General features: G+C 29.1%; 3 protein-coding genes across 4 annotated transcripts; 2 read left to right on the top strand and 1 right to left on the bottom strand.

Moving 5' to 3' along the window:
- On the bottom strand, positions 1–2987 carry LOC103497478 (probable WRKY transcription factor 51). Its single transcript, XM_008459684.3, has 3 exons — positions 2585–2987; positions 2282–2428; positions 1–388 (listed from the first exon to the last, which is right to left on the bottom strand). Exons 1-3 carry the CDS (start codon positions 2902–2904, stop codon positions 217–219), a joined length of 639 nt encoding a protein of 212 aa, XP_008457906.2. The 5' UTR covers positions 2905–2987; the 3' UTR covers positions 1–216.
- A 9366-nt stretch (positions 2988–12353) lies between these two features.
- Positions 12354–14984, top strand: LOC103497479 (ras-related protein Rab7-like). Of its 2 annotated transcripts, XM_008459685.3 has the most exons (7): positions 12354–12779; positions 12882–12908; positions 13057–13156; positions 13234–13380; positions 14055–14135; positions 14213–14358; positions 14696–14984. In XM_008459685.3, exons 1-7 carry the CDS (start codon positions 12721–12723, stop codon positions 14769–14771), a joined length of 636 nt encoding a protein of 211 aa, XP_008457907.2. In that variant the 5' UTR covers positions 12354–12720; the 3' UTR covers positions 14772–14984. The 2 variants fall into 2 exon arrangements, with proteins under 2 accessions (XP_008457907.2, XP_050935304.1); XM_051079347.1 differs by lacking the exon at positions 12882–12908 and having other exon boundaries at positions 12385–12779.
- Positions 14985–15632: 648 nt separating this feature from the next.
- LOC103497480 (uncharacterized) lies at positions 15633–18198 on the top strand. The gene is made up of 2 exons (XM_017046660.2): positions 15633–16054; positions 16729–18198. The coding sequence occupies exons 1-2, from the start codon at positions 15758–15760 to the stop codon at positions 18019–18021; spliced, it is 1590 nt and encodes a 529-aa protein (XP_016902149.2). The 5' UTR covers positions 15633–15757; the 3' UTR covers positions 18022–18198.
- The last annotated feature ends 436 nt before the right edge of the window (positions 18199–18634 follow it).

Below are 18634 nucleotides of genomic sequence, written 5' to 3'. Positions count from 1 at the left end.
TTATTTCAAAAAGCTTCCGCATCTATATATTTATCTATGTAGATTTTATACAAAATACAAAATTGATCCTATACATGGAAATAAAAATGGACGTATTATACTTTAGGGTATGCTCGGATCAACCCACTAAATGATTAAAAAAATGATATTTTTAAACACTTAGAAAGTCAATCTAAACCTAATCCAACGACTATAAGTTTCAGAAAATAGGGTTTGCTAGGTGGGTGCAGAGGTTGTAAAGGATGGCAATTGATTGTAATACACAACAAAGGGGCTTTCATGGTTGTGAATTCCCTCATAAGTAGTAATCACATAGTTTGCATCCTCTCTGTCTCTTTCCACCTTCTTCTTCACATTGCATCCTTCACTTGAACATTTATAGTAATTTCTGTACCCAAATTAAAACCATACTTTCATATTAATACATATGTATATATATATATATATATGTTATATACTGAATTTGCATATTATATTTAGACTTTTAAGTAAATTCTCTGCTACGTGTGTTACAAGATTTTACAACTTCTTAAACTCCATAACTTATTAGTAGAATTCGAGACCAAGAGTGAAGTTGTAGACTTCTAGATCATAGGATTTGAAGTTAATAATCTCCCTCTTTCTTGACAATAAAAATTATTATACTCACTTATTACATATGATGTCTATCGATGTCTATCAAAATAGAAAATATTTAAAAAATATAATAAAATTTTAAATTCTATTAATAATAGACACCGAAAGACTTCTATCAATATCTATCAATGCACTAATAGGTTAATAGGTTTTCGTGAATATGTTAGGTTCATTAATTATGCTATATTTGAAAACCTTCTAAATGTTGTATATTATTTTTACAATTAGTTTTTAAAACAAGCATTAAAGTTAAAAATGAAATATTTTATTTAAAATATGCCCATGGGTCCTTTAAAGTAATTTGGGAAAGAATGAGAAATATAAAATAATGAAGCATGCTTGTATACATTACATATACAATATCCTAAAGCGATAAGAACAAAAGTTGCAACCACTAAACTCCAAAAGATAAAAATAAAAAAATAAACACCAAAATGATTACCTATTTATTATTGTTAATAAATAGGATAATTGCTATAAATACTTTAAATCCATTTTTCTTTTATTGATATTGGTTTTATAATATAGTCCTAAAGTTACAATATTCTGTTTTAATTTTAGAATTTATATTAAAAAAATTAATTTAGTTAATGAGGTTATTCTGTTTTTAATTATTTAAATTTCATATTACTTTTTTTTTTTAAATTTTCAAAAATAAAACATTTGGTGTAATATAAATTTTGTCTTTTAATAATTTTGTTCAAAATAATTGTCAATTTTTCTATTTAAAAAAAAATTCAAAAGAGATTTCTATCTATAAATAGTATAGGCTCATTTTTTTAAAAAAAAATCACAAGACTAAAATGTTTTTTTTTTTTCCTATTTCAACTTTATAATAAAGAACTTAGTTGGATATAATATGTCTTTTTTAGTCCTCTACTTTAAAAATTACGCTTTCTTGCTATTTTTTTGTTATATTTTTTTTTTTCACATTTCTAAATACATTTTTTTTCCGAACCAAACCAGATAGTTTGTTTAATTTTTAAATTATTTTTAAAAATTAGAAAAAATAAATACAACAAATGGGTATTTACGAGCTTAATTCTAGCTAGAGACCGAAATTAAGCCAATGAAATTTAAGTTTTGAACAAGTTTATAAATGCTCCTATTGACCAAATTTCGTATAAAGAAAAAAGATCTTTTTTTCTTTAACAATTCTACACTCTCCAAAATCTAATGTGAATCACATACCAAATATATATATATATATTATCTAAAACTCTACTTGAGTACTGGTTTGACTACTGAAGCCGCCTCCAATATGGTCCATGACAGCTGAATAAGACATCTAATTTTACATGTCTAAATCAAGAGGGACCATATAAACTCAACTTTTCTAAATAAATTAAAAATACACTCAAACAAATCAAATTCTAAATTTGATCTAGCTAACACATAAACATACTTCAACGATTAGTCTAATTATATCTTTGATATATATATATATATATATATATATATATATATATATTATAACTTTTACAAGTATATTACATGTAGTTCAATTAGTTATAACATTATATTCCAATTGAAAGGTTAAAAGAGTTTAGTATCCATAGTAAGATAGAAAAGAAAAAGGCTTTCTTGATAGTATCTTTGGGGTTTAATTTGATGTGTATGATATTGAATTAACTTAATTAATTACCTGGGATTAGGACTATTCTTCACAGATTTTTTCCCATACTTCCTCCACTTGTAGCCATCATCCATAATTTCTTGCTCTGATTTGGTTCTAAATGCAACTCTACATCCCATTTCCCCTTTCCTTTTCTTCTCCCCATTTTTGCTTCTTCTGCAAAACACAAAAGACACAGAAGAAAGAAAAAAAAGAAAAACATACCTCTTTTTAATTAACTCTCAACATATATTATATTAAAACAAACAAAATTGAAAAAGTTGAGAGAAAAGGGGGGTTTGGATTTAAAAGCTAATTAGTTAAGACACTTACATAGATGTCGTTGACGCTCCCGATGAAACTACTATGCTAGATCCGGTATCGATTACAGTAGAGCTGCCACTACTATCGACTCCTCCTCCACCAGTGATCTTCTCCGACGAAGTCATACTTGGCGAGGACGATGCAGCTTGGTCGACGATATTATTATTATTGTTGTTGTTGTTATCGTCAAACAAAAGGAAATCGGAGAGCTCAAAATCGAAGAAAGAAGCGGGATCGAGAATCGGAGGAAAAGGAGTATAATAATGATTAGGGTTAGGGTTAAGATTATTAGGGTTAGGGTTTGAATCTTCATAAGGGAAGCTGGCCATTGGGGGAACAATAGACTTGGTGTGAAAAGAAAACAAGCAGCTGGTTGTAAGGAGTGGATGAGTTTTTATATACAATATCTTTTCTTTTAAGAAAAAAGAAAGAAAAAAGAACTATAACAAACAAAAACAAATATATTTGTTTTTATTCTCTCTCTTTCATAGCAGCTTCCTAGTAGGAAGATGGTTTGAAAGTTCTTCATTGGGGCCACGTGGCAACCTATAGTGAGTGAGTGACGTCACCATGCTGACGTGTGTTGGACACTTTATGGTGCAATTATGCATTACTTTCCTTTTTTTTTTTTTTTTTTTGCTTTTTTCTTAATTGAGTAAATATTTATTTATTTATTTATTTATTTATTTATTTATATATTCAATTAAAAATTTTAAAGATGAATCGTCAAAAAATGGAAAATCCGATGAAATATTGATTGATAGATATTGATGTATCGATATACTTATGTTAATCATATTGTATACAATAATAAAAATCTATTAGTGTTTATCATTGATAGAATCTTAAAATTTGTTGTATGTGTCGTAAATATTTTAGTTTATTTTATTATATTTATCTTAATTTTAAAATTTTTTAATTTTGGTTTTTATATTCTTTGAAATCGTCCAATTTTATTAATTAATTTATTTACTTCTGCGTATGAATTTGTATTGTTATATACTTTAATAGTTAAAAGCTTTTCAATCTAACAAAGCTAAGGAGAATTTAGTTTATTTTAGTCTTGTAAGAATCTGACATAGTCACATAGTTAATATATATATATAAAGCAAGAATATTTGTAAAACTTTAAAGAAACAAATTAAACCATTTTGATTTGAAAATAAGATGAGAAAGTTAGAGCTTGTTTAATTTTGAAATGGGTGGATTATCTTAGAGTGCGAGCTAAGCACACATATAACATTATAATTATTATTCTTAAACATTACTACACTCGTTAATATTTTATAAGTTTGTCTATTGTGAAGATATGATCATGACGTTGTGATCGTTTTAAAATTTACTAAAAATATTGTAGATATAGCAGTCTATTGGTAATTGTTAGGACGACAAACCCCATAAGTTATCTCCACAATGATATGATATTGTCCACAGGTATACACCCTCATGGTTTTGCTTTTGGTATCATCTTAAAAAGTCTCATACCAATGAAGATAGTTGTCCTCACTTATATATCCAAGATCATCCCCTTTATCTAACCGATGTGGGACTATGGTCGGATTCACAGTAATAAACATTGATATACATCTAGCAATGTGTATCAACATCTGTCGGTGATTGAGTTGAACAAATTTGATTCTTTCACCGTTTTAGTTAAAGTTGAATAATGTTTGAATTAGATGACTCTATACTCAAATTAACTTTTAAAATATTTAATTTAGCGTTGAATTTTTTACTTCGTCGAAAAAAACCATTCATAGTTGGTAACTGTGACTATTAAGACTTTTCAAATAGGTCATTTATCACCCAATCACGCTTCAAAACAACTCTTTACCGATCTATTTTAAAAAAAACTAGAAATAATAACAGCAAATAATCATATTAATTGATAAAAAAAACGATAACTAATTATGAATAGTCATTTTGTGAAGGATTGGCATGGTTTAATTATTTATGATAAACATAAAAATGTGTTCTATTTGTGATAGACATAACAAGAACCGTGTAACAAATATGTAGAAATATCAAACAGTTTCTTTTAGTACAATAAAGGTGTAAAGATTCGAACCACAATTATATATTAGTTGAGCTATTGCTCACTTTGAAAAAAAAATAATAGTATAGTAATAATAAAAAGTAATCACCTATGAACATATTAATGATTTATCAATAATATACATAAAAAATGATTAACAACGAACATAAAACTAGTTGAAGTGATAAACATCTATTAGTGATAAAATGTAGAAATAATCTATCAATAGTAGATAAAGGTCTGATAGTGATAAGAGTCTACTTATAATAAACTATTATTATTAAATGATTTGTGAGCGAGAGAGATATATGTTAAGTGATAAAATATCAAAAGGGAAATTTCATAAATAAAATAAATTGGTAAAATATTTACGATCTGTGTAACAAAATGAAAAAGTCTACGAAGGTGGTCATTTTATTTTAAATATTTCAGATTTGACCTTCCTTTTTATCGTCTTTCTTCTCTTCTTCCTCTGCAATTTTATTTTCTTTCTTTCATTTTTCTTCTCTTTCTCTTCTTATTTTTTTTGTCAAAGTGTTATTTGGTTCAAGATCATGTATCAATTATAACATATTTATTTTTTATTTTTTCTGAAACTGTTATTTGGTTGTTCAAAATCGTGTACTAAATATAAAAGATCTTGAAAAAAACGTAGTTTAGATCATTTGGGTAGCCAAATCTAAACAATCATGCACACAAAAATAAACAACTGTGTACCAAAAGAATCTTGAAAAAAATCGTTTAGCAAAATCTAAACAATCATGTAAGCCATCTAAACGATCTGTAAGCCAAATTTAAACAATTGTGTAACCAAATAAATGATCGACTATAAAGAGTCTTAAGAAAATCAATTAGATTTGGCTATCCAAATTTAAATGATTGTGTACCAAACAATAGTCACGTAAACGATCGTGTACCAAATACATTATGCGCATTGTTGACGGAACACTTTTGGTATTTTTCATTGTGGACTTGTGAGTTTTTTCCATTTTCGAAATTGTTCTATATAGTGTAAATATTTTGCTAATTTGTTATAATTTTTAAAAGACCCCATATTAAAATGGTATATCAATGATAAAGGTCTATCCTTGATATACTATTAAATTGTATACTAGTAATATACAAGTTCTAAAAAAATATTGATTGTTTTTAAATGGCAAAACTGTTAAAAATATTTATAATTAAAGCAAAATGTCATTGTCCATTAGAGATAGACATTAGTAAACATTTATAAATGTTTATCAGTGATATACAGATCATAGTAGTCTATCGTTAACAGACAATATGCCCCCTAAACTTTATATGCTCCTAATATTATTATGTTATATATCGGTATCTCTTTTATTTCTTTTAGACCCTAAGTTCAAGCTTCATTTTTTTTTCATTCTTGATGAGTCAACACTTAATACCATTTTATTACATTTATAAATATTTTAATTAATTAATCCAAAAATATAACTAACTAATTTTCCATTTAAAAACCAAGTGATTGTGGAAAGAAACCTAAATACAAAATGCCTTTAATTTTGTGATTTAATTAATTCATCGATTTGAATATATTTTAGGTCGCCACAATGAAATAAAACGTGATTGTTAAAAAAAAGAAAGAAAATCAATAAACAAAACATGTGGATAGAAATTAGTGGTTGGATATTTATTTGTTTATATAAATTTGATAGTTGTACTTAATAAAAAGTAACATTAAATGATAACAACCTATTTTGGCACTTAGCAAACACTCACAACTTAGAATGAAAGATATAATTTGGTCTTCTCTTTAATTCATTAATATATATAATTCTTCTCACTTAATTAATTAAAATTGTTCTACATTAAATAAATGTCTCTAACAAAGATCACAACACTTAATTAAAATTTAAGTGACAATTTTATTTTGCTTACTATTTGAGTCACAATTTCACAATTTTGTTTTTGAAAAAAATCAACATCAATTTAGACTCTAATAATAAAAGTCTTAATTAAAGTTATACCAAGATGATTTAAAAGTTTAATTGACTCAAACTATAAATTTTAGAGAAGTTTAAACCGATAAAAATATTAGTCTAGGGTTTTAATTTATACATAGCTTAAAAAATTTTATAGTATAATTTGATATTCAACGAAAGTTTTTAAGTTAAAATTGATATGTCTTAACAAGTTTGAGAAGAAATTTGATTCTTTTTTTTTTTTTTTGTTTCGAACTCGTCGACAACACAAAATGAGAGGGTGCCAAATTTTGGTCAAAGAGTTTCAATTTTAAACTAAGGAAAATCAAAGTTATATAAATGGCAAAAATGGGTCAAAAAAGAGAAATGAAAGGTTGATAGTGTAACACCCATATTGTAAGATGTTGGGGACAAAAAGGCAATAAAATGTTAGGTTTTTCAAATGAAGTTTTTGGTGGATTTTAGAGAGTGATGTGATGTGGGAAAGAGGTTGGAAATATCCAAAAGGGTTAAGTGATAAGATTTTTCTCTTGACTTTCTCTCATCATGCTTTGGCTAGTCAATGTACTTAATAGCCTAAGTTTTATTTTTTGCACATTTTGTTTTATAAATTATTATTTTTATGAATTTGTATAGGAAACTTCCAAGAAGTGAGCCACAAAGTATTTAGGGTTGAGATTTAAATCTAAGACTTGTGGAGCAAAGTTATTGGCATGCATCTTAATCACTTGAGTTGTATGCTTAGCTGTTGATGATAGTTTTTAACTTATAATAATTATATAGATGGTGATCCAACCATCAATATAGGATATGATAATTGATGCCTTATGTAAGGCCTTAAGCTAAGGATTTGAAACCAAATTTAATAATTAGGATCTTGAGACTCTGATATTACAAAATGATATTCGAGCGGAATCTCTTCCGATAAGATGTGGTTTGAAGACAAACCAAGTGAAACTTGGTGGACATGTGACACTTTAAGTTTATGAGGAGGACGTAAAAAATGGCTAAGAAAAACTTTAAGAAGATAGAAAATTACTCAATCATAGTCAGCAATAATTAGGCGTGCTTAATTAGCTTGAAACAATTTTATGTTGGATGACTTTGTAGCGACTCGAGTAATTTCGAAAGGGGACATGAATTTGAACCAAGTCATATCCGAATTAGAGAGATTATAAAGATATGAAAGTATGGTTAACAAAGACTTAAAATAATTCGAAGTTACTATTTTTTACAAAAAAGACGCACTTTCTTTTTCTAGTGCAGTAAAATGCATGTGAACGTGGACAAATTGTGTGCTAAAAAAACCATAAAACTGAAAAGTTTTCTTAAAATGCATGTAAACGAGAACCATGTGGCTCAATCATAAAACTCAAAAGTTAAGCGTGTCGTATGACCTCTTGAAAATTTTCTTAAAATGCACGTGAATGAGGACAAATCGTGCTATAAAAGAAACCATGTTGGTTTGTGGTGACGACTTTCACTCTTAAAAGCATCAAGACAAAGAAGAATGACGTTGTTAGGTCACATGAGAGATGTGGGAAATCCAAATTCGAATATATTATTACCATACAAGTTGATTAACTTTCACTGCATGACGTGTTATATTGCGTTCTTTATATGTAAAATTTAAGGTTATTAGTGTATACTATTTAACAATATATGATTAACGTAAGAGTGGATCATATTTAATAAATTAATTAATCAATACATGGAATATTGTTGGGCGTTCATCCTAGAAACACTAATGATATGACCATATACTTTATAATTTTAACAAATAATTTAAGACTAAACCATTGATATTTTATCTTAATCGAGAAGATAACAATATTTTATAGGATGATCATAAACGCTCAATGATTTTAATCTTGAGTTTGAGCTATTAACTCTTATTTATCAACAATTGCGGGTGCAAGTGACCTTATATTCAATTCAATAAGCTTAAACATTTTGTGAAGACTTGATCAAATGAGGAGTTGTGAACGTAATCGTACAAGATTGAATTTACTCCTCCACACAAGAAGTCAAGTAAATGATCAATTGGTACTCTCTTACTTTGGTAATTTTATTTATTATACAAATTGGAAGAGATCAATTACTATTAAACACTCAAAATTATTTTTTTTAGAAATTGATTTCAAATGCATAAATTTATTTTTTTAAAAAAATTATTTGAGTTGTTGTCAAACACTCATGTTTGTGTCAACGTGATCTTAGTTTAACGAACATCCAAGTGAGTAACGAGTAACCATAATATATCCATAGTTCGAATTTCCCTATTCCCAATCGTTGTACTACAACTTTTTTTTTTTAAATGACATTTTTTTTTCTAAAGACAAACACTTGAAAGTTGAAATCAAATACAATCTTAATCATATATCAATGCTCATTCTAAACAAATTTCAAACTATAATATTGAAATATATATGTTGAACTTTGTCTGAATTAGAAATGTTAGAAATATTGAAAAAGAAATATTTGGTGGCATAGCTTTTACTTAATTATTTATATTTTAAATAATTCGTTCCTATTTTGAAGATATAATTTTAGAAAAGAAAATAATCAAAAACGTTTCTGCCATCTGTCTAATTGATTGAAGATAAGGCGAGCACGTCTCCCTCACGGCTACTTCTCCAATCATTATCAGTCAACCCTTTAATTTTAATTTTCAAATTATATATATAATAAAGAGGTTTTTTTTTAAAAAAAAATATAACAAACCGAAAAATATTTACGGTATATAGAACAATTTTCAAAATAGAAAAAGTCTACAGGCCTACAATGGCAAATACAAAAAATGTCCTAATGAACATGTGATAAATCGACTACACGTGTGCATATAATTCTTCTTCTAAACGATCATGAAACGCGATCGTGTAGGAAATGATATAGGATCATGTAAAAAAATGATGCATGATCATGTAGTTTTCTTTAACAATGGAAAAGAAATGCTTAGTGTAATTCTTATTCTAAACGATTATGGTACACGATTGTGTACTTTTTTTTTTTTTGACGATGGAAACAATGCTTCAAATCTAAACGGTCGCGTTGATTATGCTAAAGAGGAGGCGTAAGAAAGAAAGAAAGATAGAAAAAAGAAAATCTGGAAGAGGAGCCGAAGAAATTTGAATAAAACACAAATAAGAAGAAAGAAAAAAAGTGACAGTTCATCTGTAATAAATATCAAAAACCAATATGAAATTTATGAAAAAATTCTACCAACTTCATGAGTTTTTTTTATTTTGTTACACATATTTATGAAAATTTACCTATAACAAATGACAAAATTAGGGTAACTTAAATCAATCAAATTGAATATTGTATGTTATAAAAATTTGGGCAAATTAAAAGTGGTCGTTATACGTTGATCAATACATATGTCTCTTAAAGTTTAAGCATTGGTTGATATCTTTCAATTTGGACAACAGAGATATAACTTATGTGTTTATATAGTTAATCTTGTGTGTGGTGGCCACACATCTTAAGAATGCATTATGTTATTTCATAGATATGATCGATAGTTTTTAGAATTTAAGTAGTAGTGGTGGTTCACATGATCAAATTAGAAATCACTTGAGAGTATTTCTACGAGATTTAATTTAAATTTAATTTTGTAACTATAAAATTTGAAAGGTAATTAATTAATAATATCATTTAAAAGAAAATTTTTAGTACTTACATCCATGTTAGAATGGACTATCAACTTTGACTATAGCAAACAAACAAATAAAAATGAAATTAAAATAAGTGTTTATGGTCTTAGTTGGAAGATTTGTGGAAGTCCATATGAGACTAATTCATCAAAATTAAAATTTAGATTATTGTGTGATTATAAAACACCAATGTGTGGAAGTCTACTTGACTAATTCATCAAATCAAAAAAATTTGAAGGTGTGATTATAATAAAACTCCAATAGTTTAAGAGCATTGACAAGTTTTCCATTTCTTTTTTTGGATTTTGAGGACTAAGATATGTGGAAGGAGACAACCCCTAGAATTTTGAACCATATTGCATACCAATAATGATTCGACTAAAAGTTTAATCTATTCATCTGATAATTGCATTTCGATAGTCTCTAAATTAGCAAATATGTCTAATCGCTCTGTGAATTAATAAATACGTGAATTTTTGTAGGATGTAAGAACTAAATTTACAATTTTTAAATTTTCGACCGTTGGTGGTAACTTTTTGTCTTTGAAAATTAAGTTCATGGGTATTCTGTCAATCTCTAACTCTCTTGTCTACTTGTTATCAATATTTTAAAAATTCAAACCAAAACTTGAAAACTTAATGATTCGTTAGGCATTTTAGTTTTTGAAAATTAAACATAAATACTCATCACATCTCTAAATTTCTTACATGCTATCGACTTACAAAAAGAAAAGTATTTTTTTAAAGGATAATTGCATTAGACAACACTTTAAGATATATAATATCATTCTAAAAAAATTGCAAATATAACAAAAATCTATATTTGATAAACTTAGACTTCTACTATCATCGTAGACTTACCACTGATGGCTAATAATCACATGTTGTTCTTCATCAACGATATGATTTACCATCGATATGAGAACTGAATCTAAACTTTGTCATATTTGTACATTTTTTTGCCCTGTGCTACATATACAAATATTTTAGAATAAAATATATCTGCAACCATCATTTATTTTTTTCTCTCTCTTGAAATCTAGTTGAGAATTTGTGTTGTAAAAATGAGATACAACGAGAAAACAAATATCAAGAAGATATAATATAATATATTTATAAATAAAATAAGAGAAATAAGATTTCTTTTAATGAATTTTCCTACTTTCTCCAAAAGAAAATTGGGATTTCTCACAAACATGTATAACATCACCACCCATAAAATGCCACTATTTATGGGCAATTTGATGAGTAGAGCTGTAAATAAATGATAATTAAAGATGAGTAATAATCTCATCGACATATTTACTTAGAAAAATGTATATTATAATTTATGATTTTTTTTTAAAAAATAAAGTGTGAAAATATTTAGCTCACAATGTGAAATAACAAAAATACATCCATATTAATTGTTCACACATAAGTGAAGAAGATCTTGTACCAAGTTTAAACAATCTTATACTAAATCTAAACAATCTTGTATAAAGGCTAAACAATTTTGTACTCAGTCTAAACGATCTTGTATGTAGTATAAACGATCTTGTACCAAATCTAAATGATTTATTAGTGATATTGGTCTATCTTTGTCTATATGGAATAGACAATTATTTAGACATTGATGATTGTTTAGATCCTATACAAATATCATTTAGATTCTGTACCAAAAATAAAAAAGAAGATGAGAGATCAAGAAGAAGGAAGAAATTCTAGAAGAGGAAATGAAGAAATTACGAACAAAAAGAAGTGAGAATATGAAAAAAGAGAAATAACGATACGAAGAAATTAATAATATGAAAAAGAAAAGAATATCAAAAAAAAAAAAAAATAATAAAGTGACAAATGGTTCCGCAATATTCAAAACCAACAAAAGGCAAATAAAGTGAGGAATAGTTCCATAATATTCAAAACTAACAAAAGACAAATGTGATATTTATGAAAAAATAACTGTGACTTCACTATAATTTTTCATTACACGAGCCATAAATATGTTTGATTTTGTTACATGTATGTAAATTAATCTAAAATTTATGTCTTCTAATAATATAGATAGATATCGATAAATACGTTTGTTGTAATAACGTCTTTGTAACCACATGTAGATGAATGTGTTAAGAACAAAGAGACCATGGGATTCTAAAATTAAAATAAAAATGAAATAAAAATAAACGCTCCGCTGGCGCCTCCGAGATTTGGTTTGGCGAAGCCTCACATGTCATTGCCTTTGTCAATCAATACAAACACACACCAAATAAATGGAAAAGCAAAGTAGAGAGCACACAAGGCAAAGCAAAAGAACAAAAAAAATAAAAAATCACAACGAAGATTCAAGAACACCCACCTGAAAATTTTTTGAACTTTTTTCCACTCATCACCATCTTCAATTCCCTTTCTTCCCCGCAAACCCCCCTTCTTTTTTTATTTTATTTTCCCTCTTTTCTCAACAAATCCCCCCAAATTTTGCTCTTTCTTTCAGCTCTCTTTATGATTTACGTTTCCATTTTCTGTATCACTCATGGATGTTTCTGCTACCAAAAGAAGGCTCCTCAAAGTCATCTTCCTCGGTGACAGTGGGTGAGCTTCATTTCTTCTGTTTCACCTTTTATTATCATTTTTTTCCTCCATTTTGCTTTATCTGTTTGAATATACATTGCTGTTTTTGTTGAAAATTTTCAGAGTTGGAAAGACTTCTTTGATGAATCGGTATCCTTTTTTCAATATTTGATGATTGGTAATTACATTTTGTTTATTGTTAGTGCTGATTTATATAAACACTTCCAAGTGTTTGATGAAATGACTGAGGGAAAGTTTGTCTGTCTTTTGTGTTGTGGACTGTTAACTATTGATTTAGATATGTGTATAAGAAGTTTAATCTACAGTATAAAGCAACAATTGGTGCTGACTTTATGACAAAGGAGCTACAGATTGATGACCAACTTGTCACATTGCAAGTGGGTAAACGTAAACCATAGTTTGTTATTGTAACATTAAGATGTAGTTTATCAAAATTTTCTGATATTTTAATTAGGTTTGGGACACAGCTGGGCAAGAAAGGTTTCAGAGTCTAGGGGCTGCATTTTACAGAGGAGCAGATTGCTGTGTTTTTGTTTATGACGTGAATGCGGTCAAATCATTTGAGTCACTAACTAGTTGGCATGAGGAGTTTCTCAAGCAGGTTTGACCTTGTTTAACCATTGTATTGTTTGGTGCATTTTTAGTGGTTCTAAATATTATGTCTTGCTGCATCGTCAACAAGTTTCTATAGATTTTGATGTTTTTTTCCTTTGATTAAAAGGATTGTGTTTTAAATTTTTTTAATTGATTGCTGTTTGATATAAATTTGAAAATTTATGGAGCCATTGAGCACAAAACTAAAAGTTTTAGATACTTTTTATAGTTATTAACCTAAATAGATACAATACTAAAAGTTTCAAGGCTAAACTTTTTAATTTAATTGCTTAGAAATTTATTTGGTGAGTACGGAAAGTTAACATGCCATATTTTGTTCTCTAAAAACTTTTGCTAATGTTTGTTTTTATTTACAATAATACATTCTAAGATTTTCCCAATGAAACTTCCACCAATGTATTAGAACTTGTAAGCAGTTTAAAATTTTGTTTAAAACTTGAAAGTAAGGTCAACATGCTATTCCTTTCATACGTCTTTTACTTATACTCTTTGTAGCTACTTTTTTCGATAGGGTCACCGTTATCAAACCAAGACAAGAGGCCTTGACCAAATAACCATCAAATACTTTTAAATAGTTTGAATAGTCAAACATGTTCTTAATATATTTCTCCCTTTATTGATATTTAATCTTCCACATTGCACTTTTATAACGTTGGACAGGCCGGGCCAGCTGATCCGAAAGCATTTCCCTTCCTTTTACTTGGAAACAAGATTGATGTAGACAATGGGCATAACCGAGCCGTAAGGATTTTCAAATCTTTATCCGAAACTAATGATAATGTTAATCCATGAATTATATGAATCCTTCTTGATTGTAGGTATCCGAGAAAAGAGCAAGACAATGGTGTGATTCTAGGGGAAGCATGCCATACTTTGAGACCTCTGCAAAAGAGGATTATAATGTCAATGAAGCATTTCTTTGCATTGCAAAAGCTGCACTAACCAACGAAGAAGAGGAAGAACCGTAAGTTTGAAAATTCTAATTTCTTTTATGATTGTATCTTTGCTTAACATAAATACTACCAAAAGAATAAACTCTATCATAACATGCATCTCAAATAATCTCATTTGGGTGGCCTTAGTTACACCACAAATTGAACTCGTGACTTTTAGTCATTTATGGTGTCTTCATTTTTAGCATTGACCAATCCATGATGGTTGTCGACATATCAAACTAGTTTTTGACCATTTTAAATATGCTTATGAAAAAATCTTAAAACCTCAGTTGCAAAGGTAGTGATTAGGAACATATATATTGGATACCAATATTATTGCTTACTTTACGTGCTCTTCATTTGCAGTTACTTTGAAAGTATTTCCGAGTCGGTTTCAGAGGTGGAGACAAGAGGAGGAGGAGGTGGTGGTTGTGCTTGTTAATAACTGTCTTCTACAAATTCAACAACCTTAACATGAACTTTTTGATTGATTTGAGCTTTATTGGTTAATAAATATGTTTTATCCATATGAGATATTTATTCCATTTTATGTAAATTAGTATTTATCTAAACATTTCTCTTTCTTCTTGTGAATTTCAGAAAACAATTGATTCTAAGTTCATAAAGAACCAATAAAATTCATTGTTTAAACTTCCATTATTAGAGGGAGGTAGACTTCTTCAAGATCCTTTTGGAACCTCAACCATTTGTGATAGATTCTTAGAATTTCTGTTTATAAGAGTGAAATATTTCTATTAGGTAATAGGTTAATAGCAACTATTTTAGCTAGAGCAAAAATCGAGAAATATCTCATTTTATAAAATACATATTGGCAAAAAGCATGGGCTAAACATTGATATGAAATACTACATAGCCGTTAAGTAGGATAAAAGTTGAACACAAATTTTTCAATACGAGTTTGTAGAAGTTTTTTACTTTTGTTTTGTCTAACTTGACTCAATCTCTTATTTGTATGACGGTTGGAATTGTACAAAATGAGAATCCATGAATGAGACATCAAATTTTGTCATTGTTTGGATGGGTTGAATTCGGAACAGTAATATGTTATCAATAACAAATGATCTAATCAATAGAGCATTCTTAATATCATGTAGATAAAAGAAATTTATGATCACCTAGAATTTGATAAAGCTTGCTATTTATGGATGACTTTCTTAGTACAAATTAAATTGGAAATGATTCCAACTACATAGTTAATTTTATCACATTCATTTTTAGATGGGACCCGGTCAGAATATATCACCAATAACAAATTGAAATCTTTATCCTTAGATGATCCTTGTTAAAGTAAAAATCTTATCATTTCTAGAAAGAAAAGGTGAAAAGGAAACCACAAAACAAGTTCTGGCGAAATCAAGGATAGACTGAACACATGAAAAGGGTCATCGTTACTTTCCGAAAACAGAAATGAAAGTTGAGTTGTATTTGAATTCAGGAACTAGTATCGGAAATGGATGGCCTCTCAACCCCAATTTCCATTTCTTCCTTTCACATCGAAAACCCACTCATTCCCCTACTCTGTCGATGCCCAGCCACCGGCCTACTGTTTCTCGTCGGCTGCTCACAGTTCCACCGCCCGTAGTTGCTGAGGCGAACAAGAACGCGGCGATGACGGATACTCCGGTGAGAATAGTGGCGATCGTTGGTGAAGGAAGCATTAGTCCCTTGAAATCCACTCCTTGGGAAGAAGTTATGCTTCACACCGTGAGTGCTCCATTTTTTTATATTTTTAAATGTGGATAAGAGGACTCTGACAATGAACAAATAATAGTAATAATAAATATTATAAAAAGATTAGTAATAATTTTGTTTCTTAATCTTTTGATAGATTTTCTGTTTTTAAAATTGAGTTAAAAATTGATAATTCAACCCATGAATTTGTTGAACTCGAAAAAAAACTGATAATTCAACCCATGAATTTGTTTGTTCTAATTTGAAAACTTAAAATGGATATGGTATTTGTGCTTTATCTATATTTGAAATGTCACATATTTGAAGCATGAAACTGAACTTGCTTATGAGAAAAATCCAACTAATTATCAACGTAGTGTTCATATCTTTTAGGTAGCATGTTAAGGTATCAAATTTTATCATTCTTCATGGTCAAAAGATAAAGACAGGTGCAAGAAATAGTCTTGGAGTAAAATCAGTCTTAAATAATATAGTATGTTTTTGGACCAATTAGTGATTAAAAATAGTATTTGAGTGAGAAGTTATTTCCTCCTAAATTAATATTGATTTCTACTTGATCGGTGATCGATTTTCTTAGCATGATCAAGATAAACAAGAAAGAAACATTCTTTGTATTTTTCGACCTCGAAACTTTGCCTAATCATAATGGTTTTTACCCACTTTTATGATGTTCTTTATATAAACAGGCAAAGCGACTAAAATGGGTTGATGAAGGCTATGAAATGCACGTCTTTGCTGATAATGTTTGTAACGTAACTCGTCAAGATACTGGAACCATTCAAATCATATGTGAAGCGGATATTTTGGTGGTTGTTGCTGTCACAAGTAAGGATTCAGTCTTATGGATACGCATGAACTGCGAAAACATCCAAAACATTATTTGCTTTGAATCTGCAGCTGAGTTGGTTAACAAATTAGGGGGAATATCCTTTCCTAGTGAAACCAAAGGAAATTTACTGGAAAGCTTTTTTGGAAATTCTCAGCTGTTGGAGAAAAGAAAGAAATCTGAGGAAGTAGTGCAGACTGTATTTGAGGCATGGGATCGTCGAAATTCCGACGATATAAGGTTCTGTTTGTTGGTTATAATCAATGCATATATAAAACCTGTTCCGATACTGCAAAATCTAAGATCAAAAGGTTTTTCAACTCTAAATTGCATGGTAAAGAATTGTGGAAGGCAAATATTGAATTGCTTGATGGATGCTAATTGTAGAAAAGCTCTTCAATGCTTGAATCAATGCAGCCCAGTGGATCAAGTATGCAACTACAGATGTATTGCTTCATATGAAAGTCCAAATCTTGAAGCATTTTCATTATGTGTGCTGCAAAAGCACAATTGTCTGGACTTGGATGCTAAAATTCCTGAAAAGCCTTACGTGCCTTCAATCGAGAGATTTCGAGGAAAGGAGCTATGCCACGAAACGGCAGAGGATCTTTTTATTGGTTGGTTAGGGAGTTTGGAGTGGAGTTGGCGTGTTGTAGCTGGGCAAAATCCTGCTTATGATCAGTTTCCATGTCAATACCAATTGTTTTACAGAGGGAAAGCGAGAGGATCGTTCTGGTACGAGCCAGTATTCATGGTCAAAACCTTGGAAGGAAAAATGGTGTGGAGGCGACGACGGTATCGAGTAAAGAGAGGGAAAATTGCAGGAACATTCTTGTTCAGTGTGTTGGATAATGGTGTTGTTTCAAATGAGTTTTGGAGCATTGTAGATGTATGTGATGATCTATCTTGGGGTTTGTTTCATTATAATGGTGCTGCTCGAGCTGCGGGACAGTCGTATACGGGCGCAGTTCTTGTTAGTCGAGATGGTAAATACCCTGAAAATGATCATCAAAAAGAGAGAATTGTTGCTGCTTTGGAGAAATGTGGAATAAAAGATTGGGAACTCTTTGCAGTTGATAACTCCTCTTGTTTAGATCCTCCGCTTGGAATTCCAGATGGTTCAACTTTGCATTATGTGATTGAGGTTAAATAAAATCAACAAGAATGTGAGTTAGGAATTCAACCTCACATCAAATTTTAAATTTTAAGTTTACAGTACAAATATTATGCCTATTTAATTATGATTATTTTTTTGTAAGTTAGTTGTTAGGATCTTAAATATTTCATGGAGATGAGTGAATTAAATGATATTTGTGGGTATTGCTCTGCACTAAAATATCTTCAAATAAATATTCATTTTTAAAGATAAGGTTGTCTTGGTTCACTAGGCATATAAACATATTAAGAGCGTTTGAAAAACTAAATTGATGGAAATCGATACATGGGCAGCAGCAGAATAAGAATCAAATTTTACCTTTATTGCAACTAAACTATCTTTAGTGATTAACATGCCCTAATTAAAATGAAATTAGGCTTTCGATTTTTCAATATCTTTTCACGAACTCGAATCGGGGACCACCACTAGTGTTAACCCGCAAATCTCCGGACTTAGAACTAGGTTGTTGGACCCGTTCAATGAAGGAAATAAAGAGAGAGATGGAAATTAGAGAAATGTAATGGGAAAAACTTTCGTGATTTTAATTTAGATAAAGTGAAAAACAAAGTGGCAAAAGTTTTTCAGAAGGTTAAAAAGCTATCCTTTTATA

The sequence above is a fragment of the Cucumis melo genome, chromosome 11, assembly GCF_025177605.1.
Source record: "Cucumis melo cultivar AY chromosome 11, USDA_Cmelo_AY_1.0, whole genome shotgun sequence".
NCBI lineage: Eukaryota > Viridiplantae > Streptophyta > Magnoliopsida > Cucurbitales > Cucurbitaceae > Cucumis > Cucumis melo.
The sequence above is the reverse complement of the archived record's forward strand: the minus strand, read 5'-3'. Positions and strand labels throughout refer to the sequence as shown.

What these genes read in the sequence shown, in the direction of transcription:
- LOC103497479 (XM_008459685.3), top strand. Translation starts at nt 12,721, where the DNA reads ATGGATGTTTCTGCTACCAAAAGAAGGCTCCTCAAAGTCATCTTCCTC. An exon ending in ATCTTCCTCGGTGACAGTGG is followed by an intron (nt 12,780 to 12,881) that starts GTGAGCTTCATT and finishes GAAAATTTTCAG; the next exon opens with AGTTGGAAAGACTTCTTTGA. An exon ending in ACCAACTTGTCACATTGCAA is followed by an intron (nt 13,157 to 13,233) that starts GTGGGTAAACGT and finishes TATTTTAATTAG; the next exon opens with GTTTGGGACACAGCTGGGCA.
- LOC103497478 (XM_008459684.3), bottom strand. Translation starts at nt 2,904, where the DNA reads ATGGCCAGCTTCCCTTATGAAGATTCAAACCCTAACCCTAATAATCTT. An exon ending in GGAGCGTCAACGACATCTAT is followed by an intron (nt 2,429 to 2,584) that starts GTAAGTGTCTTA and finishes TGTGTTTTGCAG; the next exon opens with AAGAAGCAAAAATGGGGAGA. An exon ending in AAGAATAGTCCTAATCCCAG is followed by an intron (nt 389 to 2,281) that starts GTAATTAATTAA and finishes ATTTGGGTACAG; the next exon opens with AAATTACTATAAATGTTCAA.
- LOC103497480 (XM_017046660.2), top strand. Translation starts at nt 15,758, where the DNA reads ATGAAAGTTGAGTTGTATTTGAATTCAGGAACTAGTATCGGAAATGGA. An exon ending in AAGAAGTTATGCTTCACACC is followed by an intron (nt 16,055 to 16,728) that starts GTGAGTGCTCCA and finishes TTATATAAACAG; the next exon opens with GCAAAGCGACTAAAATGGGT.